Source organism: Cyprinodon tularosa, unplaced genomic scaffold (genome assembly GCF_016077235.1).
Source record: "Cyprinodon tularosa strain WSP-4 unplaced genomic scaffold, ASM1607723v1 ctg318, whole genome shotgun sequence".
Lineage (NCBI taxonomy): Eukaryota > Metazoa > Chordata > Actinopteri > Cyprinodontiformes > Cyprinodontidae > Cyprinodon > Cyprinodon tularosa.
In genome coordinates, this window is record NW_024039028.1 from 1,267,271 (window position 1) to 1,295,232 (window position 27,962).

The 27,962-nt window shown below is 38.3% G+C and overlaps 1 protein-coding gene across 1 annotated transcript; it reads left to right on the forward strand.

The window, feature by feature from the left end:
* The first annotated feature begins 5,720 nt into the window (after positions 1-5,720).
* LOC119788490 lies at positions 5,721-27,945 on the forward strand. The gene is made up of 17 exons (XM_038292847.1): positions 5,721-6,122; positions 6,722-6,880; positions 7,144-7,262; positions 7,337-7,520; positions 12,832-12,944; positions 13,021-14,059; positions 14,568-14,692; positions 15,223-15,478; positions 15,652-15,779; positions 15,885-15,981; positions 16,076-16,198; positions 16,475-16,647; positions 21,191-21,288; positions 22,797-22,924; positions 23,546-23,726; positions 23,836-23,980; positions 27,590-27,945. Exons 1-17 carry the CDS (start codon positions 6,041-6,043, stop codon positions 27,662-27,664), a joined length of 3,225 nt encoding a protein of 1,074 aa, XP_038148775.1. The 5' UTR covers positions 5,721-6,040; the 3' UTR covers positions 27,665-27,945.
* Positions 27,946-27,962: the final 17 nt, after the last annotated feature.

Consider the following 27,962-nt stretch of genomic DNA (forward strand, 5'->3'; position numbering starts at 1 on the left):
TATGCATCTTTCTTTAAGACCAAAAGATATGCCTCACTACAGGCAAATTAATTCACAAATCAGGTCCTGGCTGTGCCTGCAGGCTCAAGGGGGCTGATCCCTTTATCCAGTAATCGTTGGACAGAAAGGAAACACTGTGAACCGGTTGCCATTTAAATGTTTTATAATATAAAAAAAAGTCATATATAGAGAGATTTTCTTCTTGACCTAACTGGATCTATTGCAAGACCGAAAGAATAAAATAAAATGACGTTAAGGATATATTTGGTTGCTACTGTTTTGTATTAAGTTGACTTAGTTCAAGAGGTTACATTAAAACCACTTTGCTCCAAAATAAAAAATGTAACTACTAGTTAGAAAATGTAAGTGAGGCAGTGGATGCAGGAACTCATCCTACAACCAGAGGGTTTTCGGTGTAGGTACCAGATTGACTCGGGCTGCCAGATTGACTCGGGGGCCTGCGCCTTTTGATGACGTCATAATATGGCAACTCCGCCCGTCACTATATGGCAACGCCACTCGTAACGATATGGCAACTCCACTCAAACAAACTACATTGCGCCCGCGATCTCTATTTGTCACAAATCTATTTTATTTAGCCAATAAACGGTAATCTTAAATGTGGCAAATCTGCAGTTTCCCAGTCACTTAAACAGTATCAGAGGGACTTTAATCTCTGAATATACTTTGTATTCGTAGTATTTTTGTTTTTGTAATATTACAAATTTATTTTTTGTCTCCCTTTAGCTTCATTCTCCTGAATTTATTCTCGTTACAAATGCAGACCGCGGGCTCAATGTAGTTTGTTTAAGTGGCGTTGCCATAATGTAATGTCATCGGGAGGCGCAAGGCCCATGGCGAATTCGGTGACGTCATCGTAAGGCGCAGGGACCATGGAGAATTTCTCCGTAAAATTGTCCGTTTACAAACCGCAATCCCGCTTTCGAATAAAACCTACACCCCGCTATAATTACTTTAGTAAGCTGTCCAGACCAATCAAAATGTTTTGCGCAATTGTGCAAACGTTAAAACAATTATGTATTGTGACGTCATCAAAAGGCGCAGGCCCCCGAGTCAATCTGGCAGCCCGAGTCAATCTGGTACCTACACCGGTTTGAACCCTCCCTCCGTCTTTCTGTCATTGGGCAAGATACAGCACCCGCAGTGGAAAATAATAAAGTACATTTACTTACTTGATTACCATACTTAAGTACTTTTATGAGTATCTTTACTTCACTCAAGTAACTTTTTGGGGCAGTACTTATAACTTTCACTCTACTACATTACAAAGTCAAATATTGTACTTTCTACTCCACTACGTTTTGAAGCAGCTGCTAGTTCCTTGTTCCTTTTAGCTTAACTTTGCTTTCTAATCTGCTGTTACTGTTTTTCTTTTTTTAATGCAATTTCAACATGTAAGATAGCAGCCCTTGGGACTGAATTTGGACACCAATGTTTTAGAGAATTAATAACATTTCACAAATGTGACAAACGCACTGCAGATATTATTTGTAGCTTATTATTTTATTAAGGCGTTAGTTGTTGCCATTTGGCCAAGTTTTTCAGTAGGATGAGGTCTCAAGTCAGAGTGGCGTTTTTTTGTGATAATAGATTCAACCTTAAACTTCTATTCAATAGTGAGAGTTTGAGGAGAATCAAGACGCACCTGTTTTACTTTCGGTCTGTTTTTTTTATATAAGAAATAATAATCAAAATTGCTTTCCTTATTTTTTTTGAGGCATTTTTATGCTGAAGTTTTCTACGAGTTGTCTAGAAGTTGTAGCAGAGATGTTCTGCACATCAAAACAGGTGGTTTCTGAAGGTTACACTCTGAAAATTATAAAGAAATGTGCTGATATTAGAAATATTCATTTGTATTTTTGAATAAGTATCTTTAAACGTGAGTACTTCCATATTTGTAAATTTTTTACCAAGTAACTTTAACTTGCAGTTGAGTAACATTTGACTATGAGTATCAATACTTTTAATCAAGTACTACTGTTGAGTACTTCGTCCACCACTGAACACCCACAGGGTCTACTGATCGTGATCAGAGGATTTGGTGGTGCCCATTTATAGCAGCCTAGTTTCTCTCAGTGTGCCCCAGTGTAGCCGTGGATGCAGTTAATCTTGCCTCCAGTAAGGACTGAATGTAGTGCAAAGCTTCTGAGTACAGGCTACTCACCAAGTCAGAGGTGTCCAATTTTTTATTTTCACTGCAGCGTGTGATTGTGAAGGTTGTGAAGTTAAAAGAACCCTCTAATTATAAACACAAAAACTGAGAGGTTTTGTTTGGTTTTTGATTAATATATTCTATGCAATAAGCTAAACATACTATTTTTATGACATGTTTTTTGGTGAAAGGGATGCGAGAAAATCATGCTTGCTCTGCCCCGCCATGGTTTAGTGAGTTATCACCACAACCACTTTTGCAATTTACATTATGTTTTGTTAGTTTGATTCTGCATGAAAGTCAGGAAAACAACTCAAAACACGACAGTTTGGACTCCGGTTGTTTATAGACACTGTCTGGTATTTAAATGTTGCCAGCTGGTGTTTATAAATCCTGCTTAAAATGTAGCGTTTAACAACAACCACTAGCTGTTTAAATTGTGGTTTATGAATTGTTATTCAAGTTGGAACATTAAGACATCTGCTTGAAATGATGCTGAGATAAACGGTGTGTTTTATTTAGATTATGCCGCCCTTCACTTTGATCGAAAAACACAATAAAACAAAAGAAGGGCATAAGGCTCACAGAGATGTTTATCGGTTGCTCGAGAACATAGAAAAAAGTTGTCTCTCAGTCTGAAAAAACAACATCAGTTCTTTACAGCTATCTTTTTCTAGAACCAGATTAGAACCAGCACTCCGACCTGTCCCACCTCAACACCGGACCTTCGTTGTTATGGAAACCCTTGAAAATTCATAATGGTGGTCTTTTTTTAAATCCCTGTTCTGCTCATTTGTTCAGCCTGACCTTTGAAGAATGGCGATCATTCATGTTATGTAGCTGCAGTGATCTAAGCTGAAGGTTTGATATACTTTGAGTAAACTGTCAACAAATGTTTTAGTTTCTTCAATAATCAAATTAAAACATTTGTAGCTTTAAATATTTAATATCCTTTAGATTTAGAGTTTGATTTAGAGTAAATTGATAGCTTTCCTGAATTTTATGCTTTGTTACGTTTGCTTACAACTTAAACACCCAGAGGACAAGTTTTGAAAATCAGTTTTACTTTAGATTTCTCAGCCTATCTACATTATTGAATATAATAAAATTTTCCTTTTGAATGAATGTATTTCCTAAAGGACCGTGTGACCTAATTTTGTAAAAAGCTAACTAATGGAGCCAAGAGTTTATGGCTGTTTTGATAGTAGCAAAGAGAGGGGTGCTGGAATGAACTAAGGGAGACATTTTCCACTCGCTGTAATTCAAAGCTATTATGTGTGACCCCTGTTGGTTTCTCATATCACAGTAATGATGAGTGGATGCTGAGCTGTGCTGCTCCCCATTGCACACCGCTTCTGCTCCAGTGGAGTTTTCTATCCCAGTAACAACATGTGGGCTTCCTCAAACCCTATGGTTTCATACCCATTTGTCAGTGGGTGGCCAGCAGAGACACATTCTACAGAGCCTATTTAAAGTCTTTACATATTTTAGAAGGAAAATAACTTTCTGTGAGATAGCTTCTGCTTGTCAAATGTTAAAAGTTTTGTTGCTAAAATTTGTCATAAGTGCAAGATTCGAGTTGAGAGAAACGTCTAAAATCAGCATGCAGGGATTCAATAGTACTGCAAAAATATTTAAATTGCAAAAGCAAAAACAGAGCTAATGAAAACCCTAACTGAACATGAATACAATAAAATTCTTGCACGGATCTGTTTGCCCTCCACACACCATGACCCCCATCATTTCTGGTCTCTGGTGGGAGTCAACAAACTGTGCTGTCGCTGCTATATGTGGGCATCAGTAGTTTTTTCCTATTAAACAAACAAATCCACAGCATTTTTGATTTTTCTTCTATGAAGGCATCAATAACAATTCAATTCAGTTTATTTGTATAGTGCCAGTTCACAACACGTCAGCTTAAGGCACTTTACAGTTCACCAGATCATTCAGTCAAATTGATTCAAAGTTTTCTATCTAAGGAAAACCAGCTAATTGCATCAAATGTTTACTCAAATGCAATCCCTCACACTAACCATGCTTGTGGCGACAGTGGAGAGGAAAAACTCCCTTTTAACAGGAAGAAACCTCCAGCAGAACCAGGCTCAGTGTGAGCGGCCATCTGACTAGGCCGACTGGGGTTCAAGGAGAGAGAAGCAGAGACACAAAAAGCAACTATAAAAGGCCAGAAAACACACAGCCAGGCAGACACGCTCCGAGCCAGCTCCCCATTCTATTTTTAGAAATTCTAGGAACCACTAGTAAACCTGCAGATTGATAGCAAAGTGCTCTGTTAGGAACATAAGGAACAATCAGATCTCTGATATAAGATGGAGCTTGGCCATTTAAGGCTTTATTTGTGAGAAGGAGAATTCCAATGCAATGCAATGCAGAAATTATTTACCAACCCCTCTACATAATCTAATCCAGGTGTTCCAATCACTTCCATGCTCACAGGTGTATTACATCCAGCACCTAGACATGCCGGCTGCCTCTGCAACCATTGGTAACAAATTCCAGGATGATGCTTTTATGGGATGCCATCTGTGTGATAATCATGTAATGAAGTTTCCTTGTTTTTAAATAGAATAATAATAATTGAACTGTATTCAACTCACACTGGAGAAATTCCCTCTCTGCATCCAACCCATCCCCTTGCGGTGTGGCGCCTGGGAAATAGTGTGGGGTTAAGGCTAATAGACCCAGAGGGCAGGCTGTGGGGATCGAACCACCTACTTGCAACCTTCTCAGAGCACAAGAGCACTGCTCTAAACATTAGGCCTAAACTTTTTCCCTAATTTCCCCTAACTTTACTGGAACCTGATGTTCAAGTAAAGTTGTTGTTACAACCCATGTCTGGATTCTACCTCTGTCTCTGCATCCATTGATAAAACTGATCTAATCTGATGTTTTTTATTTGGCCTTAAGCTTGTATTGAATTATCTGATTGGTTCATTTAATATTTTATAATAAATCCAATTTATAAAATAGATAAATATTGCCTGACATGTTGTAAGTCTCAATTTCTAAAGCAAAATAGTTTAAACGTTCATAATTTACTAAAATGTTGAATTAATCAGTTTGACTATATTGTTTTGCTTTTAAAAAGTAAGTAAAGTATAATTAAATCATGTTATGTTAGTTTTTCAACAGATTGTTTGATTGTTGATATTTCCTTATTGGGAAGGCTGGGTATTTAATTAAACAAGTAAACTAATATAATTAATTAAGAAACTGGAACAGGACACATCAAATAAAGCAACGTAAATAATCAAAAGTACTGATCAGCAAAGTTTGTTTATTTATAAATCAAATTACAGAGACAAACAAAACGGTACATTTAAAAAGCGTGAGATTCAAAAAAGAAGCTAAAGCAAATTACATAAAGAAAGGAAACGAGTAGCCTACAGATAAAACCACCGCGTCTCCCGCTGCTCTGTGATTGGCTCGGGCTTAATGAGTCCTAATTAACTGACTGACGTGCAGGTGCGCCAGAGAGCGCGCATTAGGAAGGAGCTTCTATGAGCGGCTATGACTTGCCATCCAAAACGAGAGTTACGTTTACTTTTAATATTGATTATTATAAGTGTATTTATTTTTCAGCGTTGTTTTTCGGTTAGTTTAGCACCGAGGGAAAATGATTCTGCCGGCCTGCGTGGAGTTTCTGCGGGCGGAGAGAGTCCTGCACACGGTCAGCGGGGGCTTTCGCATGCCGTTAAACAGGTTACATGGACTCCGAGCTGGGATTTATTCAGCCTGTCGGCTCTCCTGGAGCTCCAGTCTGGCTTTAAACCTCCGACTAACTCACTCCCACCTGTCGGGGAACTAAAACCTGATAAAACCAGCAACAGCTTAAACCTCAGCAGCTCCATGTGGACCACCGGGAAGGTCAGGGAGGAAAGAAGATCAGCTGCTCAAGGCTTTAAACAAGGTTACCAGGCAGATTTTACAGGTCAGGGCAAACTTTGTTACAGCTTATCTAAAAGCAACCAAAATATTTAAAAATGGGATTTAAAAAAAGTAAAAAAACAAAAAACTATACTCTGTTAAAGACTGCATACCTCCACTGATTGCATGTCCTATTTATTTTTATGTTTGTTTGTTGTACAGTGTCCTTAGATGAAATAAAATGTATTAATTTCACTGTCTTATGCAACAAATAAGTGAGATTTCTACTATTAAATTAAACCATGTTCTTTTTAATAGCACACAAGCATTGTTTTTAAAACCAGCAGCTTAAATTTACTAATACCCCTCTCAGTGATTAATAGTACACATTTTGTACCTTTGGTACAGTAATATTTGCTTAAATCTTAGACCTCCCTGTCAGTACTGTAAGCCTGAAGTGTTTCCACTAATGTGAGCTGTAAATGTTAAGGTCTTCAGTCTGCTAATTCATCATTCTTTGGGTCCCTGGGATTCTGTTTAGCCATCTCCATCATGCTTTAAATTTTATTCATTTTTTTCTACAAGTCTGTATTTTACATATGTCTAGAATATAATTAAGAGGCGATTCAACGTTATGCTTTAACATTTTTGTTGTTGTTTTAGGTTTTTCTGTTATTCAGGGGAAGGTTTTGGGCCTTTCGTCTGACTCCAGCCCATATTTCTCTGAGTGGGAGGCCATGAGACCTCTAGTGAAGTGTGCCGATGATTCTATGACTTTCCATGCATCCGGTCAAGGGTTCACACACCTGCAAGTTGACAGAAGTAAGACGACAGACATCTTATTAGTCAATATAAACTGTAACTCAGGTTTTCCCCCTATAGGAGAATATAGAAAAGCAGGATGATTTACATTTCTATTAGAACCATCTATGCTTTTTACTTTCCCAAGCACCATTTTTTTTTTTTTTTTCTTCTCTTGGATAGCTCAGAATGACGGCTGTGGTTTTCTTTGTGTGTGGCGAAGGGTCTTAATATTTCTGTTTGTAGTCTAACTTATTCCTGAAGCATCTTTTTTCCATCTCCAGAGAAGGCTTCTCCCATCTCCATTTTCCAGCTGCCATCCTACTGCAGCTACTTGGTGAAGGCGTCACGGACTGACCTGGAAATGATGGTGCCATATGATGACTGCTACATCATACAGGAGGTATCAGGAGCAAAGGTTGCCTGATATTATCAAATTATGCTCCAGGTAATGGGTGTCTATTTTTCCTCTATCAGAATGGCAGTCACGTGCTTCCAATGCTGTGGTTAGGAAGCCCTCTGAGGCTGTCCTGTCCAATCACAGCATCCACAGTTATTCCCATGTACTCCCTGCCGGCTCCCACAGTCTTCTGCTCTGCTGATAGCATGGCAGTACAGGTCCAGCGGCAAGAGCATAGTGTACCTGTCCTTGGTGTCATAGGTACGTACACTACAATGATGGCTCAAGAAATCCCGTTTCAGACTTGATTTCAAACTTCTCCAAACTGGAAACTAATACAATCCACCTAAAATGGGATTTAATATTCAATAGAAAAGTGATTCTTCATTGCAGACTCTCATTAAGAATTCTATTTGAAATGGTTTGGGAAAGGATTGCACCTAGAGCAGGCATCTTGGTGCAATCAGAGTCACTAATGAACTGATGTATTTACACATCATAGGATGTAGATTTTGTTTGCTGGAATACTTCTATATCCCAGTAGTCTGCAAGCTTTGGCCACAGTGGAGCTCTAAGCTAAGCTTTACACTTCTTTTGGTTACTTTGTCTAACATTAGTAAGGTTTCTTTCTTCCATAGCTCCCAAGACTCCCACTTGGACCGGGAAAATATTGTATTTTACCCTTCTTTTCTCTTCTTTGCAGTCTCCTATAAATGTCCCGTATTGTGGTATTATAGAATTGTATAAAAAAAATGTATCTGTCTCTCTAAACAGAACTGTCACTAGCATCACAATTCAAAATCGAATCCCCTTATTATAGGCTGAAATTGGTGGACGCATGTTTATTTTAGATTTGTGTGTACATGTCTTAAAAATATAATGCATACTGGAGCATGACTGGGATAGTCGGATGGCTTACAGCAAATCTCGTATAAAATTTCCTTTGTTTTCAACTCTAAAATTTGACAGGTATTATTGCTTCCGTTATAACATTTTTTTATATCAGTAGTACATTACTGGGACGTTTATTTGCACTCTTACAGACTCTATTCACATAAAAATATACTTTATTGATACTGAGGGAAAGTAAAAAGATTTTTTTAGAAGCTTTAGTATCATTGCACAGTACTTATGAGTTAATTTATTTAGACTCCAAATGTAATGCCTCCACTTAAAGGACTGGAGTGGGAAACAATGGATTTTATGTTGTCTTCAGACTGCACGCTGTGTCTGCTGCGAGCGAGGTGGATACACATAGAGTCCAGTAGTGCATCCCACACGGCGAGGGTGTTCACTGCTCTGCTCTCTCATGGTGCTACTAGGTAGGACTGAGGTGTTGTTCAACAGCAGCGCCGCATGGAAAGAGCCGAGCGGTGATTGCTGCAGATGAAACGAGCTCAACTTTTCTATGAAATCGAGACACCGTAATAGATCAGGGACGGGTTGTAGGCGAAGCTTTTTTAGTTTGAAATGGCACAGCTCAGACACAGCTTTGGATGAACCAAAGTGGATTCTTTTCTTTTTTTCCCCCCCCAGAACTTTTGCAGCTTTTCCAAAGAAATGGTCTCTCCAAAGTGTTTCAAAAGTTTTTCAGAGAGAATGTATGCATATGTGTTAGGGATGCGCGATATTGGGATTTTGGCCGATATCCGATATGCCGATATTTTAAAACTCATGTAGCCGATAACCGATATCGATACCGATGTTAAAGCTGGACAAAAATAAGTAGTCATTGAAAATAGCAGTTTTGTTATCCATTTCTGACACTTTGAAAAATAATATACTCAAATATATTTTCATATGCTGATATGAAATAGATTTTTAAAAACGCGGTATCGATCTATTTTACTTTCAGAATCTCGTGAAATTTCATCGTTCTGTTACAAATTCTCGTGATATTTTGCAAATTCTTGTGGGATTTTGTTAGTAAAATAGATCAATACCGCGTCAATATATCAACATATAAAAATATGGCAAAATTTCGTGAATTTTCGGGGGATTTCGTTGCATAACGATGACATATAGCAATATTTCATTAGTAAAAGAGATTGATATGGTGTTTTTAAATGGCAATATATCAGCATATGAAGATATTGTGATATTTTAATGTATCAATATTTTTTCCCTCGTCTTTAGAAGTTTTTGAGGAAGAAGAAGTAGTAGTATTTTTTATTTTATTTTTTTTACTTTAGAAACTTAGATGCTGATCAAATATCGGGTTAAATATCGGTGGGGTGGCCGATGTCCGATATTCAGTTTTAAGGCCGATACAGGCCGATACCGATAGGGGGCCGATTATATCGTGCATCCCTAATATGTATGCATATCTTATGCATACAAGTATGTATGCTCACACGAAAACAAACACACATCCACTATCCAGTAATTGAATACCTTTAATAATATAGCATTAGGGCTGGGTACCGAACTTCGGTACTTTTATGGTACCGACCGAAATGCTTCGGTTCTACAGAGTATCGAAACATGCCTCGTCTTTCGGTACCAAGTTTCGGTGATTGGCTGGAACACTTAAGGTGATTGCGTCATCCAGGAAAAATACACAGGTGGTCACGCCTACAGCCAGGGTTCATGTGTATCTTTTGTGAACTGGTTGCGAGCGTCGTGGAACCCCTTTAAAATGCCCCCCAGGTCAAAAGTGCGGCTTCACTTTATTAAGACTGATGCTAATAGTGCACAATGCAATACATCTGGCACGGAAATAATTTAAGAGCAGAAAGTCGCTCTGTGTTTGACTGCAAGAAGAGCGGACCGCAGCCAGCGCGACCATCCTCCTCTCAGCAGCCCGTGGGCAGAGCAAAGCCAGAGCGGAGTGAATCATGCTGCTTTCAAACTGGACGCAGCAAGAGCAGCAAAATCTCGTCTGCTGCTTCATTTTTGCTGCTTGTACCAGCTTCTGACGCGCTGCTGAAGAAGCTTTGCTGCTCTGGCTGCGCGGTCGCAAAGTGGGTCAGACGCGCGTTGGGCGGAGCTACTCTATCCTTTATTTGCCTTGCAGCTATATTTGCTGTGATCAGTGGGAATAAAGTAGTTTTATTATGTTTTTAAGTGGGAAAATCCACCTGAAAACGTAATCAGTGCAGTCAGTTCATCCTGCCTTCAATATTTCTGTCGGAGCCGCTCAGACCCCCCCCATACCAGCGGTGCGCTGTCAGTAGGATCCCATTCAACGGGCTTGTTTGTCAGACATGGTAATTTTTCTAAAGGAAAACTGCTAAGTAAAAAGGTCCTCACAATGTAACAGTGAATATTAGACACTGAATTATTTATTTTTTTATGTAAGAGGAAAAATGTAAATGGAAAAACAGAGCTTAAAATAAAACTCAAGATTTGTACTTTTTTATGTTGTGTAATTTTCTTTTTTTTCGAATTGATATTATAAAACTGGTATCGAAAAAAGTATCGTTCAGGAACCGGTATCGAAGTGAAGGTATCGGTATTGGTACCGGAACCGAAATTTTTTTAACAATACCCAGCCCTATATAGCATGCAGTGTGAATTCACATTCCAATATACATATATATTCATCTTCTTTCGTCAATATAACATGCAATATATTTCAGCACCGGACTTTTTCAAACAAGAAATATACCAAACACTACAAAAACGACAGCATCATCCATTTAATCAAAAATGACTACATTGACATTTCATAGTGAATTACTTTCTATTTACGCTTTCCATTTTCTAGCCTTAGACACAATGTCGATGGCTAGCTCAGTCAGTGTCTTCGAGTTGGTATGAGATGGCCAGACTAATATTACTCTAAATAGTTTACTATAGGATTCATCAGCGTATTTGTGGATTTTCTTGGTTAGTACATCCACTGACTGTAAAATTACCTGAGAAACATCTTTCGGGAGCTAGAATACAGCTTGTTTTTGCAAATGTGAAACAAAGGCATGTTTATGTCGCATCCCCATAAGAGTGAGGTGTAACAAGATGTGGGCAGGTGACTTCACTTTTTTCCAGGCTATCAGCAATCCAGTGAATAGATATCAGTGCGTCCAAAGCAAAGGACCTGGGAGGGTGGTGACTTACCAAAAAAAAAAAACATAATTCCAGCCAATTAAATAAACATACCCATTGTTATATTCATCACCAGCACAGGAATGACATTTGATTTTATGCAATAACTTCATATCAAAAAAAGCCCTAACATTTGCTGGGACTGGGAGGTCATCGGTTGTAATTAAAAATAAATGTTAAAGGAAAAGTCCTGTCAGCAAGGAATAATCAGTAGATCATTATCTGTACTTAAAACTAATATGTTAGCAGTGATTTAATTAATATCACGTTAATCAGTAAAAACATAAAAATTTTTGTAGCAACCGCTGATTCTGGGAGCGGCCATTTTTGCCCAAATTTAGTAACACCTCACTCCTGACATCTTCCCGCAGTGGGGTCAGGGTGCGGTAAGCCTTGCGCCATTCTCCCCGCTTTACAAGCAAAATCAGTGGGACCTATTATACACACCTGCAATCAACAATTATTTTAGATGTTGAGGACTTCCCCATTGAAATTTACAAAAGCTATAAAGTGACAACTATTGAAAATTATTGGTTATTTTACCTTTCTCATACATGATCCTCCACGGACGGGTTCGTCGTTGAATTGCCAACTTGAAGAGGGTTTGCCATCGTCATATGTAGCCAACATTTTCATAGGTTTTCAAGATGACTTTGATAATGGCGTACAGTGACAAACACCAAATAGCACTGGGACTTGATCAACAGCCGATACCGCACTGTGATGTCACAAATCGGTAGGTGGCAGTAGTGTTCTTTGACAAACATGGATGTTATTTTACAAATGACTTTTTAAGTGCACAAACCTGCACTAATGAAGCGCCACCCTTCAGTGAAAAAGTTCTACTTTTGGTCTCTTTAGACATCTGATTGTCATACTTGTGGATCATCCTGTCTTTTTTTCTTTTATGCGAGTTGGGTCTTGGTTGGCAGTGGTTTTAATACTGAAATTCTCTCATGGGTCTCAGTCTTTCCCAGTTTTTCTCATTTATTCATAAACCCTCCTTAGCTGAGGACAGAGGTCTGGAGAATGCCAAAAATGGTCTTTGTTCTTTTTGGATGGTTCCCATAGTCTTACTGTCCCAAAGTCTTAAAACTATCTTGTGTAAGACTTTCAACCTGATGGAGTTTCTTAGAATGGCCTATTATTCAGTTCCTCCTGTGTCCTTTCAGCCTTGTTCAGGCAGGTTATGTTTAAATGATTTCTTGTTTACATTGTTTTATTAGGGGGGTGATTTATATCTGAGAAGTTTTTGAGGTCATCCAATTCACATAGATACAATTACTAGGAAGAATTTGTTACGTAGTCACCAAACACTACATGGAGTATTTCTGAATATCAAATTCAACATTCTAAAATATCAAAGCTGATTAGCAAACACAAGTAACTAGTTTGTTTCAACAGTTTTAACAGATGTTGTTGAAATAAAAATTAGGAGTCAAAAACTCCTAATGGGGAGCTGGATGCCTGAAGCATCCCTCTCCTTTACTGGATTGGTAACAGAGGTGTTTACTGTGTTTGATAGTGGCTGGAACCAAGGATCCTTTTGTGTCTGAAAGATGTGCATTCCAGGTCGACTCTGAGGCCCAAAAGTTGACCTATCTTATTTCCAACAGTGCTCCTTGTATCACCACTGACGTAAGGTCGCTCATTGAAATAAACTTTGTCAGAGTGCTCACTCAATAATAACTTTGACTTTTCTTTCCCTCCCTAGGATGGTCTTCACCTTCACCTCACATTAGATGATCTACTATATGTTCTCTCCTGCCCAGTCCCTTCCCAGATTCCCTATGCCCCCTCCCTGCCCCAGTATCAACCTCTTTCCCATGGTGACCCTCTTCCCTTAAACCTCCCACATCCAATCAGCCCTGTCCCCACTACAACTCCTAATCCCCTCCGTCAAGCCTCAGGTAATGAGCAGTCTATAGAAAATCCACACTATCAGAAATACTACTCTGGTTTCCAGTACCAGCAGTTACCACAAACCTCTCCTCGAGCTTTACAGACCCTTCAGCCAACCATTGAATCCATACACCAGTACCGCTCTGGATCTGAACCATTAGGGAGTAATCCCAGATACCTTTCTCACCATTTTCAATTTAAGGATAATTCAGCACATGAGTTACCTGATTCCCCATCTCAGGATCCATATCCAGCGTTCTATACCTATGTGCCATTCTTTCATCAGGAGTTGAATCCAGCTGTTGACGATCATCACAAACCTCCAGCAGGTCCATATTATCCTCAATACTATCACCAGAAACATCATTACCCTGTAAACACAGTTAAACCAGTGACCCAGGCTCCAGCTCCTCTATCTGGTCTTTCATTTCTACCTAAAGGGCCTTTGAATCCCCAGCATCACTCTGCTCCATTTAATCCAATGTCCTTCTATCATCAGCAAGCACTTTCATACTCTGCTTCACATCCTGTTGCTGCTCCACCATCTGGCAATCCTGATAATCCAATTTATCCTACTAGCCAATCTAACATCCAAACTCCCTTTCAGTTTCTGCTACCTCCACATCTGCCACTAGTCAATCAGGAGTCTAAGAGACCTCTAGCCAGTCATGGTACGTTCTACCCTGCAAATTACCATAAGCTCCATCCCCTTTTCCCGCACTATCCCAAGGCCACTTCTCCCACCATAACCCCAAAGTCAATCAGCCCTGAGAAGTCAATCATCAAGTGTTTGGAGAAGAACATGGTTGCTTTCCTGCCTTTTGCCGATCCAAACACCATCCAGATCAAAGGTCAGTTTTTATGTAAACATAAGAGGTCTTTGTCAGAGGCAAGTGTGACTCTCTAAAGATGTCCCGCATGATTTGTGTTCAGTGATGAGGTTACAGGTATCAATAGATGTCATGTTTTAATTCAATTCAGTTTGTTTATACAGCGCCAATTCACAGCACAAGTAATCTCGAGGCACTGTACAATTCAACCAGATCATACAGTCAGATTTATTCAAAGTTTTCTGTTTAAGGAAAACCAGCTGATTGCATCGACTCATTGACTCAAAGGCAATCCCTCACACCAAACATGCTTGTAGCAACAGTGGAAAGGAAAAACTCCCTTTTTAATGAACCTGAAGGTGTATATTTTGGCTGTAATTCTTTCACAGCTTGGAAAAATCTACAATTTTAGTAACAAGAATACAGTGAAATGGAGTAATGAGGTGCACATTAAAATATGTAACCTTAAAAGATAGTATGAGATTTTTCTTGGGTTCGAAGGTCTAATGGGCACGTCTTCTTTTCTTAGACCCCTTAAAGTCCTGGGAGTCAATCTCCAGTGCGTCTCCATTCTGTGGTTACATGTTGCAGATGACCGGAGGCCTCGGTGTAATTCTCCACTCTCCTCTGCCAGCCTGCCACAGTCACTTACAGGTCACTCCTATTACCAAATCTACTAGTGTATTCATTTACTGAGCTTATGTATGTTTTCAGGATAAAAAAAATCTGTCTTGTCACTTTTAAAGTAAAAAAAAAAAAAATCATCCTTCAGTCTGATCATCACTGTTCTAGAGTGAGAGAGAACATTTGAGCTGAAACTGCAGCTTTTCTTTTAGAGAAAACAAGAAAAAACTTTATTTTTTATTTAGCCTCAGAGATTTACCTAACAGACTGATTTACATTTACATTTTAATAATCAAGTTTTTTTTAAGCTTTACTGATCTGAAAATGAATCTGATTTCTAGTGCTCTTTAGTCTGCCCCTATGTTTAGAAATATGGGGTAGGGTAGGTTTTTATTTGTCTCTTTATTCTTCTTAGCTGTAAAGAACAGGATGTTTTGTAAATAAAAAGGTTTAGATAATGTTTTACAAATAAAGTTAAAGAAAAAATGAATTTCACTTTTTTTTTCAACTTTGTGTTTTTATTAAGTTTTTGTTTTATTAATTCATATTTTCTTCTTCAGACTCCTACCACCATTTCCCTACCCATACGTTATTGGGATTTTTCCACCCAGCAGAATCGGACTCTGGATCTGGAGTGTCCATATCAAATCACTCCCGATACTCCAACATCTACTCCCTGGGATTTCCCCACCCCTCCTAGCACCACTCAGGGAAAGCCTGGTCCTTCTGTCGTCACCATGACTGAAGTCTTCTGCTCCTTCCAGCAGATGAAGGTCGTGCTTCCCCCTGGACCCATTTCAGAAATAGTTCTTAAAGGTGTGTCTGCTTGCCATTAATTCTGCATGAGCTCAGAGACTCGGCTGTGGGAGTAAAAGCCTTGCTTTTTATTGTGTCTGAGGAACTCGGCCTCTTCCTGCAAAGCTCTGATTGTTCTATTTAATGTCTACACTGAAATATTTTGGTGTATGCTTGCCACAAATATATTGCAGACACCGATGGGAACCAGATGAGCCTCCATGAATCTCCTAAAGAATGTGGATATTATGCAAGTGAGGCCAAGGATGGCAAAATCCATTTGTTTCTCCAGTTGCATTCACACTGTCATATGAGCGTGCAGGCAAGTATTGATTCAGATTTCATGCTGAGCACATGACATTTCAAGCAAGTGACTACTTTATGCATGTATTAACTATTTGTGTCACTGATTTTTCTTTTTGCAAAGGATCAAATGTACATTATTAGCATCCTCTACACAACACCAAGTGGAAGAAAGGAGGCAAAGGTTTCCTGTCCGATTGTGAACCCGAGGTCTGAGCATGGTAGATAGATTTTACCTCTAAAAGGCTGTTCAATTTGTCCAGGCCTATCTGTTGTTTCAGCTGTGCTCCTGACATTTGTCGTGCTGCCCCTCAGAGTGCAACCTTCACAGCGAATACCGCCTCCCCTGCGGGTCCAGCTCTATATCCCAGACACAGTGCCTCTCCATGGGCTGCTGCTTCAACAAGCACCCCCCTGCCTGCTACTACCCAATGGATGGTGAGCTGCACTCTGTATCCCTACTGGCGTTTTCACGCCACTTAGCTAAGTGCAGTCGAGCTGTTTAGAGTACAGAAACGTACTGTAGCTGGTGGGTGTGTGAAGGGAAGCATATTCACAGTATGAGTCAAGCCGACAGTGACACAGAATGTGAAAAGGCTGGAAGAAGCTTGGGTCTCGTTATCAATTGCCTCCTGAGATTTCTGACCTTTTGTTCATGCAACCTTTTGGTAACTGTGCATGTATCTGTTTGTGTGTCTTTGTTCATCCCTTCAGAGTGCACTATTGACCGCCACATGATCTTCTCTGTACCCGCCTCCCTCACGGACCCCCCTCTTTCTACTGCACTGTTGGTTGCTGCCAACAACTCCACCTGCAAGCCTCAGAGAGTGACCCCTGAGTATGCATTGTTCAATATCCCAATGGATGGCTGTGGGACACGAAGAGTGGTGAGATTCATAAATCATGGGGGAAAATTGTAAGAATTCCTTTAATGTACATTGTCTATACCAAAGTTATAAAAAGTCTGTGGCTTTATTTTATAGAACTGAAAGTGGGCATTTGTATACACTGCATAAAAACACAACCTTTCCTCTATAGATATTAAATCCACCCAGACTTTTCCTGTCATTTAGTGTTACCAAAATAATTTTTCTAAATGACAAAGGAGATTTGTGTTCTTTAACATGTATGTGTTCAGAAAACCCCCTCATGGTGAAAAATTGGGGTGGCAGCAGCATGCTTTGGAGCATGGACGTAATTTGGGGGAGGGGCACGGGGACATGTCCCCTGCACTTTTTCAAAAGTCCGTTTTGGTCCCCTACACTTTTTACTGTCCAACAATGTTACACTACAGTACTCTAACACTCGTTGAGCACTAGGGCCAAGCAAAAAACCTCTGCTCAAGCTGAAGCCCACTTCTGAGTTTACACCACCCTCAAGCTCTTGATTGGCCCTCCATGTTTTCTTGTGTGAGTAGCTGTGTTCGCTGTCACTCCTGAGAAGCTCACTTTATGCTCCACTAAATTGGGTCTGTGATTGGACGGTCAATGCACTGCTGAAGTCTTAGTGCTAACATAATTAGAACTGTAGGGTCGCAAGCATTTATCTGTTTTCTGGTATGTTTTGGAATTTTGAGGAAACTTAACCGGTCCGGGAGTTACGGTCTGCAAAAGTCGACAGTTAGTGAGGGAGTCCATTACTGTAAATTAGGCTTTTATTTTCTTCTCTTGGATCACATAATCTAGAAGGGTGGTAATATCAGGTGTATTCATTTTCACAAATCTTTGAATTGGTCTCATATGCGTGTGTGTATGTTTGGTTACTAGACTTGCAGCCAGAGTGTCTGGGGGAAAAAAAAAAAGACATAACACTTTTTTTTTTTAAAAGTCAAAATGTGAGTTACATTCAAATAACTGTAACAGCCGTCCTAAAACCTTGGCTCCATAAAGCAGCATATCAAACTTCCAGCTCCTCCACCACATTTTAAAGCTTTCAATAACATTGTAAAGTATATTAGTTTAATTAAAAGTGCTGATAAACAAATGTATTATCATTTTATATCATAATCAATAAAAAGGGGGAAAAAATAAAATCTATGAATGTAATTTTATATATCCAAGCTAAGAGTTGTAAATTTGTTTTTATTCTACATGGATTCTTGAACCCAATATTGTCCAGTTGTTGGCATGCATCCATATACATTTTCAGGAGAGGGATAGCAGAGATGCAAGAGAAAGTGGAGGAAATAAACACAGAAGAAACACTAGATACCATGCTGAACTTCTTTAGATTTTAGATTGACAATGATTTGGGTGACTGAGACTCTTCACCATCATAGACTGATGTTTAATAAGAAGGTCTGACTCAGTCTCTGCTTCATTTCAACCCAAGGCTGTTTTACCACTTCAAGAAATCAGTGAGAATTTGGTTCAGATGAACTTGTTGACCTGCACATTCATGTCATTAAGGACCTTGCCTTGTGCAGTGGTGCACAGTCCTTTTAATGGAACATGCCATCTTCAAACTGTTAACAAAATGAAAAAGATTGATCCACACACTAGCTTACCTTCACAAATTGTTTTATTCATCACAGTGATGTTTCAGGCCAGATTGAAGAAGGGCGTGTCACCCGAAACATCACTGTCTGATGAATAAACCGATTGGGGAGTTAAAGAAAGTTTTATCGGCATTTTCTTCATAATCCAATCAACTATCAACTTTCTCAGAATGTGTGATTTTGCATCTCCAAAATGTTCCTATAAAGTTTAAAGGGAAATTTCAAATTTTGTGCTAAACTGTTGTCTTTATTGCAGCCAAAGGGCCAAGCTCAGCTCCTAAAAACATGGTGTTGGTGTGATAGTCAGATAAATGCCACACACCAGACTTCAGTTTGCTTGATTCATCTCTTCACAAACAGCTTTCCTCCACTGCTCCAGAATGTAGTGCAGGCCTATTTTATACCTTTGCATCCAACATTCTGCATTTTATAAGATGATATATGATATAGATGCAGGTGCTCCACCATGGGAACAAGTTCTCTCTTTGCAGTTTGGGGCCTCCAGCTACTCTGAGACACAAAGTTAGGTCTGCTCCATTCAATCCAATGTCCCTTCACAAATGTCCATTAATACTAAAAATGCTCTATTGCTTTTTTATTTTTTTTTTTTTTATTGAACACCCTTATTGGAGTTTATTTTTTTACATTTTTGGTGAATGATCTTTGCAATCAAGATTTCCAAGTCTACCAACATTCTAGCTGGTGACAGTCAATCCTGATATGTGATTTTACACAGGAACTATCTATAGACATACCTATAATGGACTATTGCATTTGATAATATGGAGTACTCATTTGTCACAAAATTTTAGTTTTCTTTTAACCTGGTATATGGATAGCCTGTATTCATGGAGCACCATTTCAAGTCAAGTGAATTCCAAAGCACTTAACTAACTATAACTATATTCATTCAGTCATTCACATGCTGGTGGTAAGCTACATTGTAGCCTTTGTTGCCCTGGGTCTCACTGGTTGCAGAGAGGCTGCTGCACACAGGCTCCCCCTGGCCTTTTGAAGCAATGTCAGCTCTCCATGTTGGATTCCATCCCATGAGGTCACTGTGTCATGCAACCTCTACAGAATCACATTTTCTCTTTGAGCAGAAAAGATTTAATTTAATTTATTTATTTGACAGGGACAGTGTACGTTAAAAAGCAGTCCTGCAAATGCACCAGAATTAGCCAAAAGGCTATTTTTCATCTGTTGTCCCTGTACGGATCTTAAAATTGTCTTTGTAAAAAAAAAAAAATGTAAGTAAGCATGCTACAATGTAAAATACAAATATAAAAAGACATAAAAACAGCTATAACTCCTCAAAACTGATTTCAAAATACAGAATAAGTGTTCGCTGGACTACAGAGCTTCATAAAATAGAATAAAACATTTAAACTATGTGTGTGTGTATATGTGTATGTATATGTGTGTATGTATGTATGTATGTATATATATATATATATATATATATATATATATATATATATATATATATATATATATATACATACACACACAAAGCAGAGACATAGGTCGCAGCATGGCTTGTTAATGATAGACATTCAACTAATGCTGACATGACTGATGTGTTATGAGCCAATTTTTTTAGATGCTTTTTGAAATAATTGTATGTTGTAAGTTCTCTGATCTGAGGGATAGAGGTCCATTCCTGAGATGCTGTAACTACAAAGGCTCTTTGACTAAAAGCACTTTTATGCAGAGGAACAACAAAGTCTCCTCTAGCCGACCCATGTGTTACTGTTGGTGTGTTCCTGATTTTTACAAACTGAGTGGAGGAGATGGCAGACCGTGGATTATTTTGTAAAACAGACAGGTTTGCATACTTGATAGTTTTCCCAGCTTAAAAGCTTATGTTTTAGTAAAATGTCACAATGGTGATATTTTGATGGTTTTTAGTCCAAGATTTTTGTCTGTTTGTAAAGAGATTCTTAAGGTTTTAGTGAGGTTTTATTTGCCTGTGGCCAGGTTGTAAGACAGTAGGTGATGTGCTTTGCATCCCTGATCTGAGACAGTGGGTGTTTGATTACTGTGCAGGTGCAGCATATTGAAGCTAGGTGTTTCCTGGAGGAGGGTAACGTTAGCTCTACGTAGATGTAGTTCAATTTTATTATTATTTTTTTACAGGAATGGTGGGGGCTGTTGCTCATAGAGCAGAACTCATGAGAATTACTTAGATGCATGAAATATTAATTTGTGCATGAATTTGAATAAATGGCAAAAAATATATTTTTGCATTAGATTGACCCATATATTTTCTGTGGCAAAATGTAACAAGGGCTGGACAATCATTTGATTTATTATTTGATTTCATTTTCTATTTTAGGAAAATTTGAATCAGTTTATTTTTATTCATCAATTCATCCTCTGGTCATCTTTAGTTAGTGACTTTGGTTCATCACTTTTTGTTTTCTTAATGTTCACTCATAACCCATAAAATATTGTGTAACACTATGGCTATAAATGATTTTGTTACCTTTAAATAAGGAATGACTAAAATAAAAGCTAGGTTTTAAAAGTAATGTATGTCATTTGTCATCTTATGAATCTTGGGGGAGAGAAAGATTTGGTATGAGAAAAAATCTGGTTGACACCTATTGTCCAGCCCTACCACAAAGAGAACTGGCATGATGAACAGAATTTGGTTCAAAACTGGAATTAAATTAATTCAACATTTAAATGATTTAGATGTATTCAGATTAAACTATATCTTTATATAAACCTTTTTCTTGAAAGAAAGCATTTTGAATTGTCTTGACTTCAAAGTTATCTTGAATTGCTGCTACTTAAGTAGAATTAAATGTAGTTCGTACATTTGGGTTATTAATAAATTAAAGACACAGGTCCTGACTATGGAGATATTTAATCCCCCCCCCCCCCCCCCCCCCCTTTGTGTTTAAAACCTGCTTCTGCCCTTATAGATGGTGGGGAAGACTGTGGTGTACATGGTGGAGATTACAAACATCGTACAAACTGTCCGCCTCAACTATGGAACCATCACAAGAGATTCACCCATCAGGTCAGTCTACATTTATATGTTCTTCCAGTAGGAGCTGCATGTAAGCATATTAATGAAAAGTTTAGTGAAGGGTAAAATTGCTATAGAAAAAAAAATGAAATCAAGAAATGTAAGATGACGGCATACTTGGAATTGAAAAACAAAGCTCATTTATAAGTTTGGAGTTTCACAAAGGGTGGATTGTGGTGGGGCCCAGGGCACCAAGGGCCACCTCTCACACACCTCCACCCACACACATGGATTACCTGGGCTGCTACTGTCACTCCCAAACCAGAGATATTCAGAGCATCTTGCCTAAGTAGAAGAATCTCACCAAGCCTGTCATGGAGTTTGAGTTGGTTGGTGTGATGCTTCAAGCTGCACTCACAGCAAATGATCCTTATCTCCAGCTTCATACATTTTGCTTAAAGGTTATCTCCTGTTTTCAGGAGACAATAATTATTTGTAGAACACTGGGTGAGCTGTCATTTAAAAATAAGCTTCCTTTCAAAGAGTGTTGGGTTTTTTTTTTAAGGAAGTAGTTGGGATTTATCTTATTCCTTTGATAAAGGGTCTCATTTTCCTGCTCAATTTAAAAAAAATATGCACTTATTTTAAGAAAAAAGATTACTTGCCCAGATTAACATTTTTTGCATTGAACAAACTGGCCTGACCTGAACCCCATAAAAGTATATGGAATATTGCCAACAGGAAGCTGGAGTAGGCAGAACCAACAGTTTGATCAGCTAAAGCAGCCATAAAGCAAACTGCCTTCATGCCAGGCTGCATTGGGTCAGTAATCAGTCAGGGCTCCTTTTACATAAATCACTGAGGGACTGTATTGCACATATAGACATTGCATACACATGCTCATTGGTGGGTTGAAATTTTTGTAAAAAAAAAAAAACTTAAATAGGTTTTGCATCAAGTAATTTTCGGACAAACTGAAGTGTGGGTTATCATAAGAAGCCAAGATCAAAGCAAACATATGCTTTAATTATATTCATAATAAATCTATAAAAGTCTGCATGTCACATCCTAAATTTAAGTCCAAAAATATTCTTTTTAATGATAGTAATACATGATGTCGCATGCTTTAATCATAAAAATGCATTCCTAGTAAGAAGTCTAGTCAGCTTTAGAATTAGATCTAGATTTTGGCTTCTACTAAATATTGATATTTGGAAAAAGGGAAACATTATGGTCTCTGTTATTGTTTTTATAATCTGCATCAGTTCTGAGTGTGATTATCTTTGGTGAAAAAAGAAGTTTGAACTTTGCTAGAAACTCTGTACAGCAGATGCTCTCCTCCTGAACCGTTCCAGTGAATGCTTGGGGAGTAATAAAACAACCAGTAAGCCTAAACAGCTGCTTCTCTGCTCTGATCTCCCAGTGCTGCTATTTGAGACTTCCTGTTTGTCTGCTAGTTGTCTTTTGTTTTCTCAACCAGGTCTATATTTTTCTTCTTTCAACCAATATAACAAGGAAAAATATTTTAGCCCTAAAGGTGTTTGATCCATCATCTTCAGGTTGCTGGTGGAATGCCGATATGTTCCAGGAACTGCGCTCAGTGTGAGCTACGTTGTTAAAACTCCCACCTTTGGTCCTGAAGTTCATACTCAGGGAGTGTTTGGAGTCCAGCTGAGGATTGCTAAAGGTAAAAGGATTCTTTTTTTTTCCTTTCAAATCAAAGAGGTTCTGTTGCTTTTTAAGATGCAAATGTCTAGCTCACATTTGGCTGTAAACACTCTGAAGATTTAATCTGCTTCAGAGCTTCTATTTCAACCTAAGGACTTTTTTTCCCATAAATTTTTCTTTTTGAGTTTTTACGGCACTAGTGGCTCGTTTTTCTAACGGTAGGCTGACAGGAAAGGGGTTACGAGAGAGTGGAGCTAACCACCGCGCCACCTGAATGCCCATTCCGTCAAAATTTCTAATCTGCAATTGATAACTAATTGAACTTTTTCGTTAATGCTTAGATTTGGCCCGAACATCACACTGTATATAACCGGTCAAATCCTGATTAACAAATTATTCCCTTTCTTAAATTGTTTAAAGCATGATTGATTATCAAGATTGATACAAGTATTTATAGAAACCTGTTTTTTTTTCTTGTCTGAAGCTGAATCCATTTGTTTTCTTTTTTCCCCACCTATTAAAGATTTTTAAAAAATCCTGTTTGTAATAAAGTATTGATACCTCCTTAAGGAGGAAGTTAAACACACAAAAATAATTTAAACGTATAAGGTTCTCTTCTTTTGCTTCCATCTATTATTAGATGCCCAGTACAGCAGTTACTACCCACAGTATCACCAACCTCTGCACATGTTGCTGGGGAAACCTCTCCACCTTGAAGTGCGCCTCCTCAATTCCCCAGATCCCAGTTTAGTGCTGCTGGTGCACTTCTGTGTGGCCTACCCCCGCTCTGGAAAAGCTGTGTGGGTGTTGCTTTACAACGGGTATGCAATAACATCTCCACTACAAAAAAAGACAAAAATCTAACCACAGCCGAGAAAGCAGTTTCTACTAGAATTAAAATGCTCATGTCATTACTTTAACATTCTCCAGATGCCCCAACCCTTTGGATCCAGCCCCACCGAAGACCGTTCTGTCGGAACCAACTCCCCCTTCTCCTCAGAGTCAGACACGCCGCTTCACCATTCGCACCTTTCAGTTCCTCCCTGATGGAGACTTCCAGGACACAGATGAGGAGGTAAGAAAACTATCTCGCTATAAATGTGAGTGGGTCCTTCTGTACAAGGGGACATGGTCTTGAGGTTTTTTTAGGACTGGATGTTACAGTTTAGTCGGTTCAAAAAAAAAAGTCAAACACTTGGAATACCTGGCTGTCACTGAGACTACTATTTTCAGGCCTGCATCTAATTCGATTATTTAAAAAAATAAAATCTTTATTCATTTAACCCAAAGCCCTTATTGAGTCCTCTCTTGTCCTAAGCGTGATACAGATAACATTATCGATGACTCCTCACATCCCCACCATGGACTGTTCTCCCTGCTGCCCTCTGGGAAGAGGCTTTGCAGCATTCGATGCAGGACCAGCAGATTCTGCAACAGTTTCTTCCCCACCGCCATTAGACAGTTGAACTGTTGAAAAAACTTGCCATCATGTCACAGACTGCATCACACTGATAACGCCAAACCAAAAACTGTGTATTTGCACCATATATATTGCTGCTCTGAACTTCCATATTAATGCGTTTTTTGCATTTTTTTTTTCCTTCCATGCCATTTACATTTGATCACTGCTGCACTTTATGGAATTTAAATTCTTATTTACTGCCTTGTAAGCTGTACTAAACAAAATTTAGTTTTGTATACACTGTGTATAATAAATCACAGTAAAAGTTGTTTAAGTTTACGATAATTGCTTAGAGGTACAACAGAAATTCCTATCTTTTGACAATCCTACTAGGCCTGACACTTTCTTCTAGCCACTGATTGCTGATACACTTAAAGAACAAAAAAAAAAACACTACTAGTAATCAATGGAGGGACTGGGTATCGAATTTTGATTTTTTGTTTAAATACATGCATTTTTTATTGTATCTAATAACTGTGTTTTGTTCTGTGAACATGCCAAACTGGCTGTTAGGACCACAAATGAAAGTGGGATTCAAGCTTGGATCATGGACAATCTGTGAACTCTGCACAGATATGGACAAATTCATAGGAACCAATATTGAAAATATTTTAATTAAACAAACTCCAGGTCCACCCTGATCCCACTGTATGATGAACAGAGCCGAGCCATTTGAAGACTGTTTTTAACCCAGGTCGCATGCAGAGTTGGTTGACGCGGGTCAGTGAGCTGTTCTGTTTCTCACTTAAAGCTGATTATTCCCGGGTTTAAAGACATTTTTTTATTTTTTTTTTGCCAGAGGGAAAGGGGTCTATGTTTTTTTTCAACCCTAACCTGTTTTTCAATTGAATCAAATTTTATGACAGAGCTTTCTTACAGTAAATTGTTGGTAAAACGTCAACAAAGCAGGAAGAAGAGGTTAATTTATATACCCTTTTTTTTTTGAAATTCTTGTAATTTTTGGTGAAATTGGGAAACTTAAGTTCAGTTTTAGTTGAAAACAGCTTTTGAACTAGACCTTGTGTGGATGTACAAACCAAACTTATGTTTTTTACATTGAAGAAACTGGTAAATTCATTGCAGGCTTTGGTAGAGTGGATTTTAGATGCTACAGTTACAGAAGGGTTTGTTAGCCTGTGGCAATTAAGACATCATCGTTTTTGCTAATTATCTTAGAGAAAATTTGTTTTTGGTGGTTAAGGTCTGTAAAGTCTGTCTTTATAGTGAACCTACAGTCCAGACTTTCAACACCTGCATTCAGATTTTCAATACTTCCAGTGTTCATTTTTTTATCAGTGAGGGCTCTGTCTTCTCATAAACAAACTTCACTTCAAGTAGTAAAAAATTATAGATTTTTGAGGTTTTAGAATACAAACTTATCTACCAGCTCATGATGGATCGAGAGCTAATTAAAGAGTAAATCTGGTTAAAGGTTTCAGTAACACCATCCTTAAAGATGTATTTTCTCTTATGTCTTTATGGTTAAGTCATTGGGAATTATGATTTAAAAGTCTGCCGTGTCTGTCGGTTTTCTGCCTAACATGTTGGGTCGAACCAAGGTTTCTAAGAGTATTGCATAGTTCTGTTGCACTTCTGTCTTCAGGATTGTCGCAGCAAAACATGTCTTGTCATTGTTTTTGTTTTATGAGCTTTCATTCTTTGGGGTCACAGGCAGACCCTAATATTGTGAACAGTATTAACCTCCAAATAACCTTGGCTGTTGCCATTTAGGATTACAGGCATAGTTGTATATCGTAGTCCCTGGTCTAACACTTCATATCTACTTCTAGTCAAATGTGTTTTTATCTTTTAAACAGCCATTTTTTGTAAGATTTTTCAAGTCCTCTGTGGTAATGGGAGGCATCTTGTGCAGATTAGCTGGTGTCAATGTGTCCTTTTAGGCTTGGTCATGTAACATGGCAAATCCTTTAGAAAACAATTTCTAATAATCCAAGGGAGTCTCTGGTCTGTCCAACTTTTCTCCAATGTTGGCTAAGAAATGAAAAGTTCATTTTAAAAGAAGGTAAACAAGCAGGAAACAGGGAAGAAAGGAATCTTAGCAGGCAGAGAGATTAAAGTAGTGAAATAACTACTTAATCACTACTCTGGAGGGAATTTTCTGATTTAACCTCCACGACTAACTTGGAACAATTCAACAGTAAACAATAGACATTGTAGATGGAAATTCATATTTTATAAATATAAATGGTTTTATAGGTTTGTGTTAAACTGTGTTCTGTTGGACTTTAATTTGTAATCATGATATTCATATATATTTTTTATAATTGAAAATGGCATAAATTGAACAGAACTGTCTGCTCAAAAAATCTAATTTAATGTGTAAAATTATGTAATCAAACAGATCTTGAGTAGCCATTTCAGAACTACCATTTTACTCTTAAGTAATCTTTTTAATGACTACTTTCTACTTAATAATGATATAGTGCTATGTTTGATTTGCACCCATTGGTCAGCATTTATGCTTATCTGCTTGTATAAAGCAACCAACATTTAACCAAGTTAAGGAAGAGAGTGCAAGAAAACCAAGCTTGACAAAGGAGCAGCACCTCTGTCTGCACAGCTCTGGGAGGAGCATTAAGTGCTGAAAGGTCAATTGCTCCTGGGATCACAGCCAGTAGATGGACTTTGAAATGCATTTATCACACAAATGATTTTTTTCAAAGACCATTTAGTCTATAGATACTGCCATCATGAACGACACAAAATACTGTCTTCTCTCTGTGCATAAGCTGTTTATTTTATCTGATCTGGACAGCTCCAGGATTTGTGTTGTGCATTTTCCCCAATTTATTTATTTTTCCTATAACTTTTGCATCGTCAATAAATTTGTTACCAAGGGTATACCTTTAACCCATTCCGGTGCTAAAACTGTTATATGGATGATAGTTCATCTCCACATTAAAAACTGTAATTGTTAAAAAGGTTTTTGTATTTATTTATTGCACCGATTGGATGGTGGATTAGCCAATCAGGTCCCTCCTTTCCCCCCTCCACTGCTTTCTAAAAGTCCTCCACACAGATCCTAACATTCTTCACTTTAGTTCCCTTTAGGCTTTAGGTGCTTTGTGACTTACTAATTTTACTGGAGTAAAAAAATTCTTACAATTTGAGAAAACTGCTTGTTTTTCTTTTCCTAACATGACATCATTGATCTTCTTTTAGTCTTTGGAATCCCTGAGGTTTGTTATTTGTCCTTTTCAGATCTACTTCATGTGTTCAACAGAGATCTGCTCTCCTCGAGATGGTCCTTGTGTTGAGGGATGTTTTGGTCAATGACTGTGAGAAATGGATTGCATCAATGCACAACATCGTGATGAGCCCTGGAGGAAGCTGTAAAATCAGAGCCTTGTTTACAAATGATCTGAAGACAGCTTGAGGGTTTGTGGGAGCTGTGCTTTCATGGAACCTAGTATGAGAATCAATTGACACTCAATAGTGGTTAAAATCATGATCTGGTAAAGGTTTGCCTTGAACTTCATGAAGAATTCCAGGTGATGTATTCTCTCCCTTTGCTTTAGTTATGTGGCATTTAACGTCCAATAAATGCTCTTAAATATCTCTAAAGTTGTTGCTG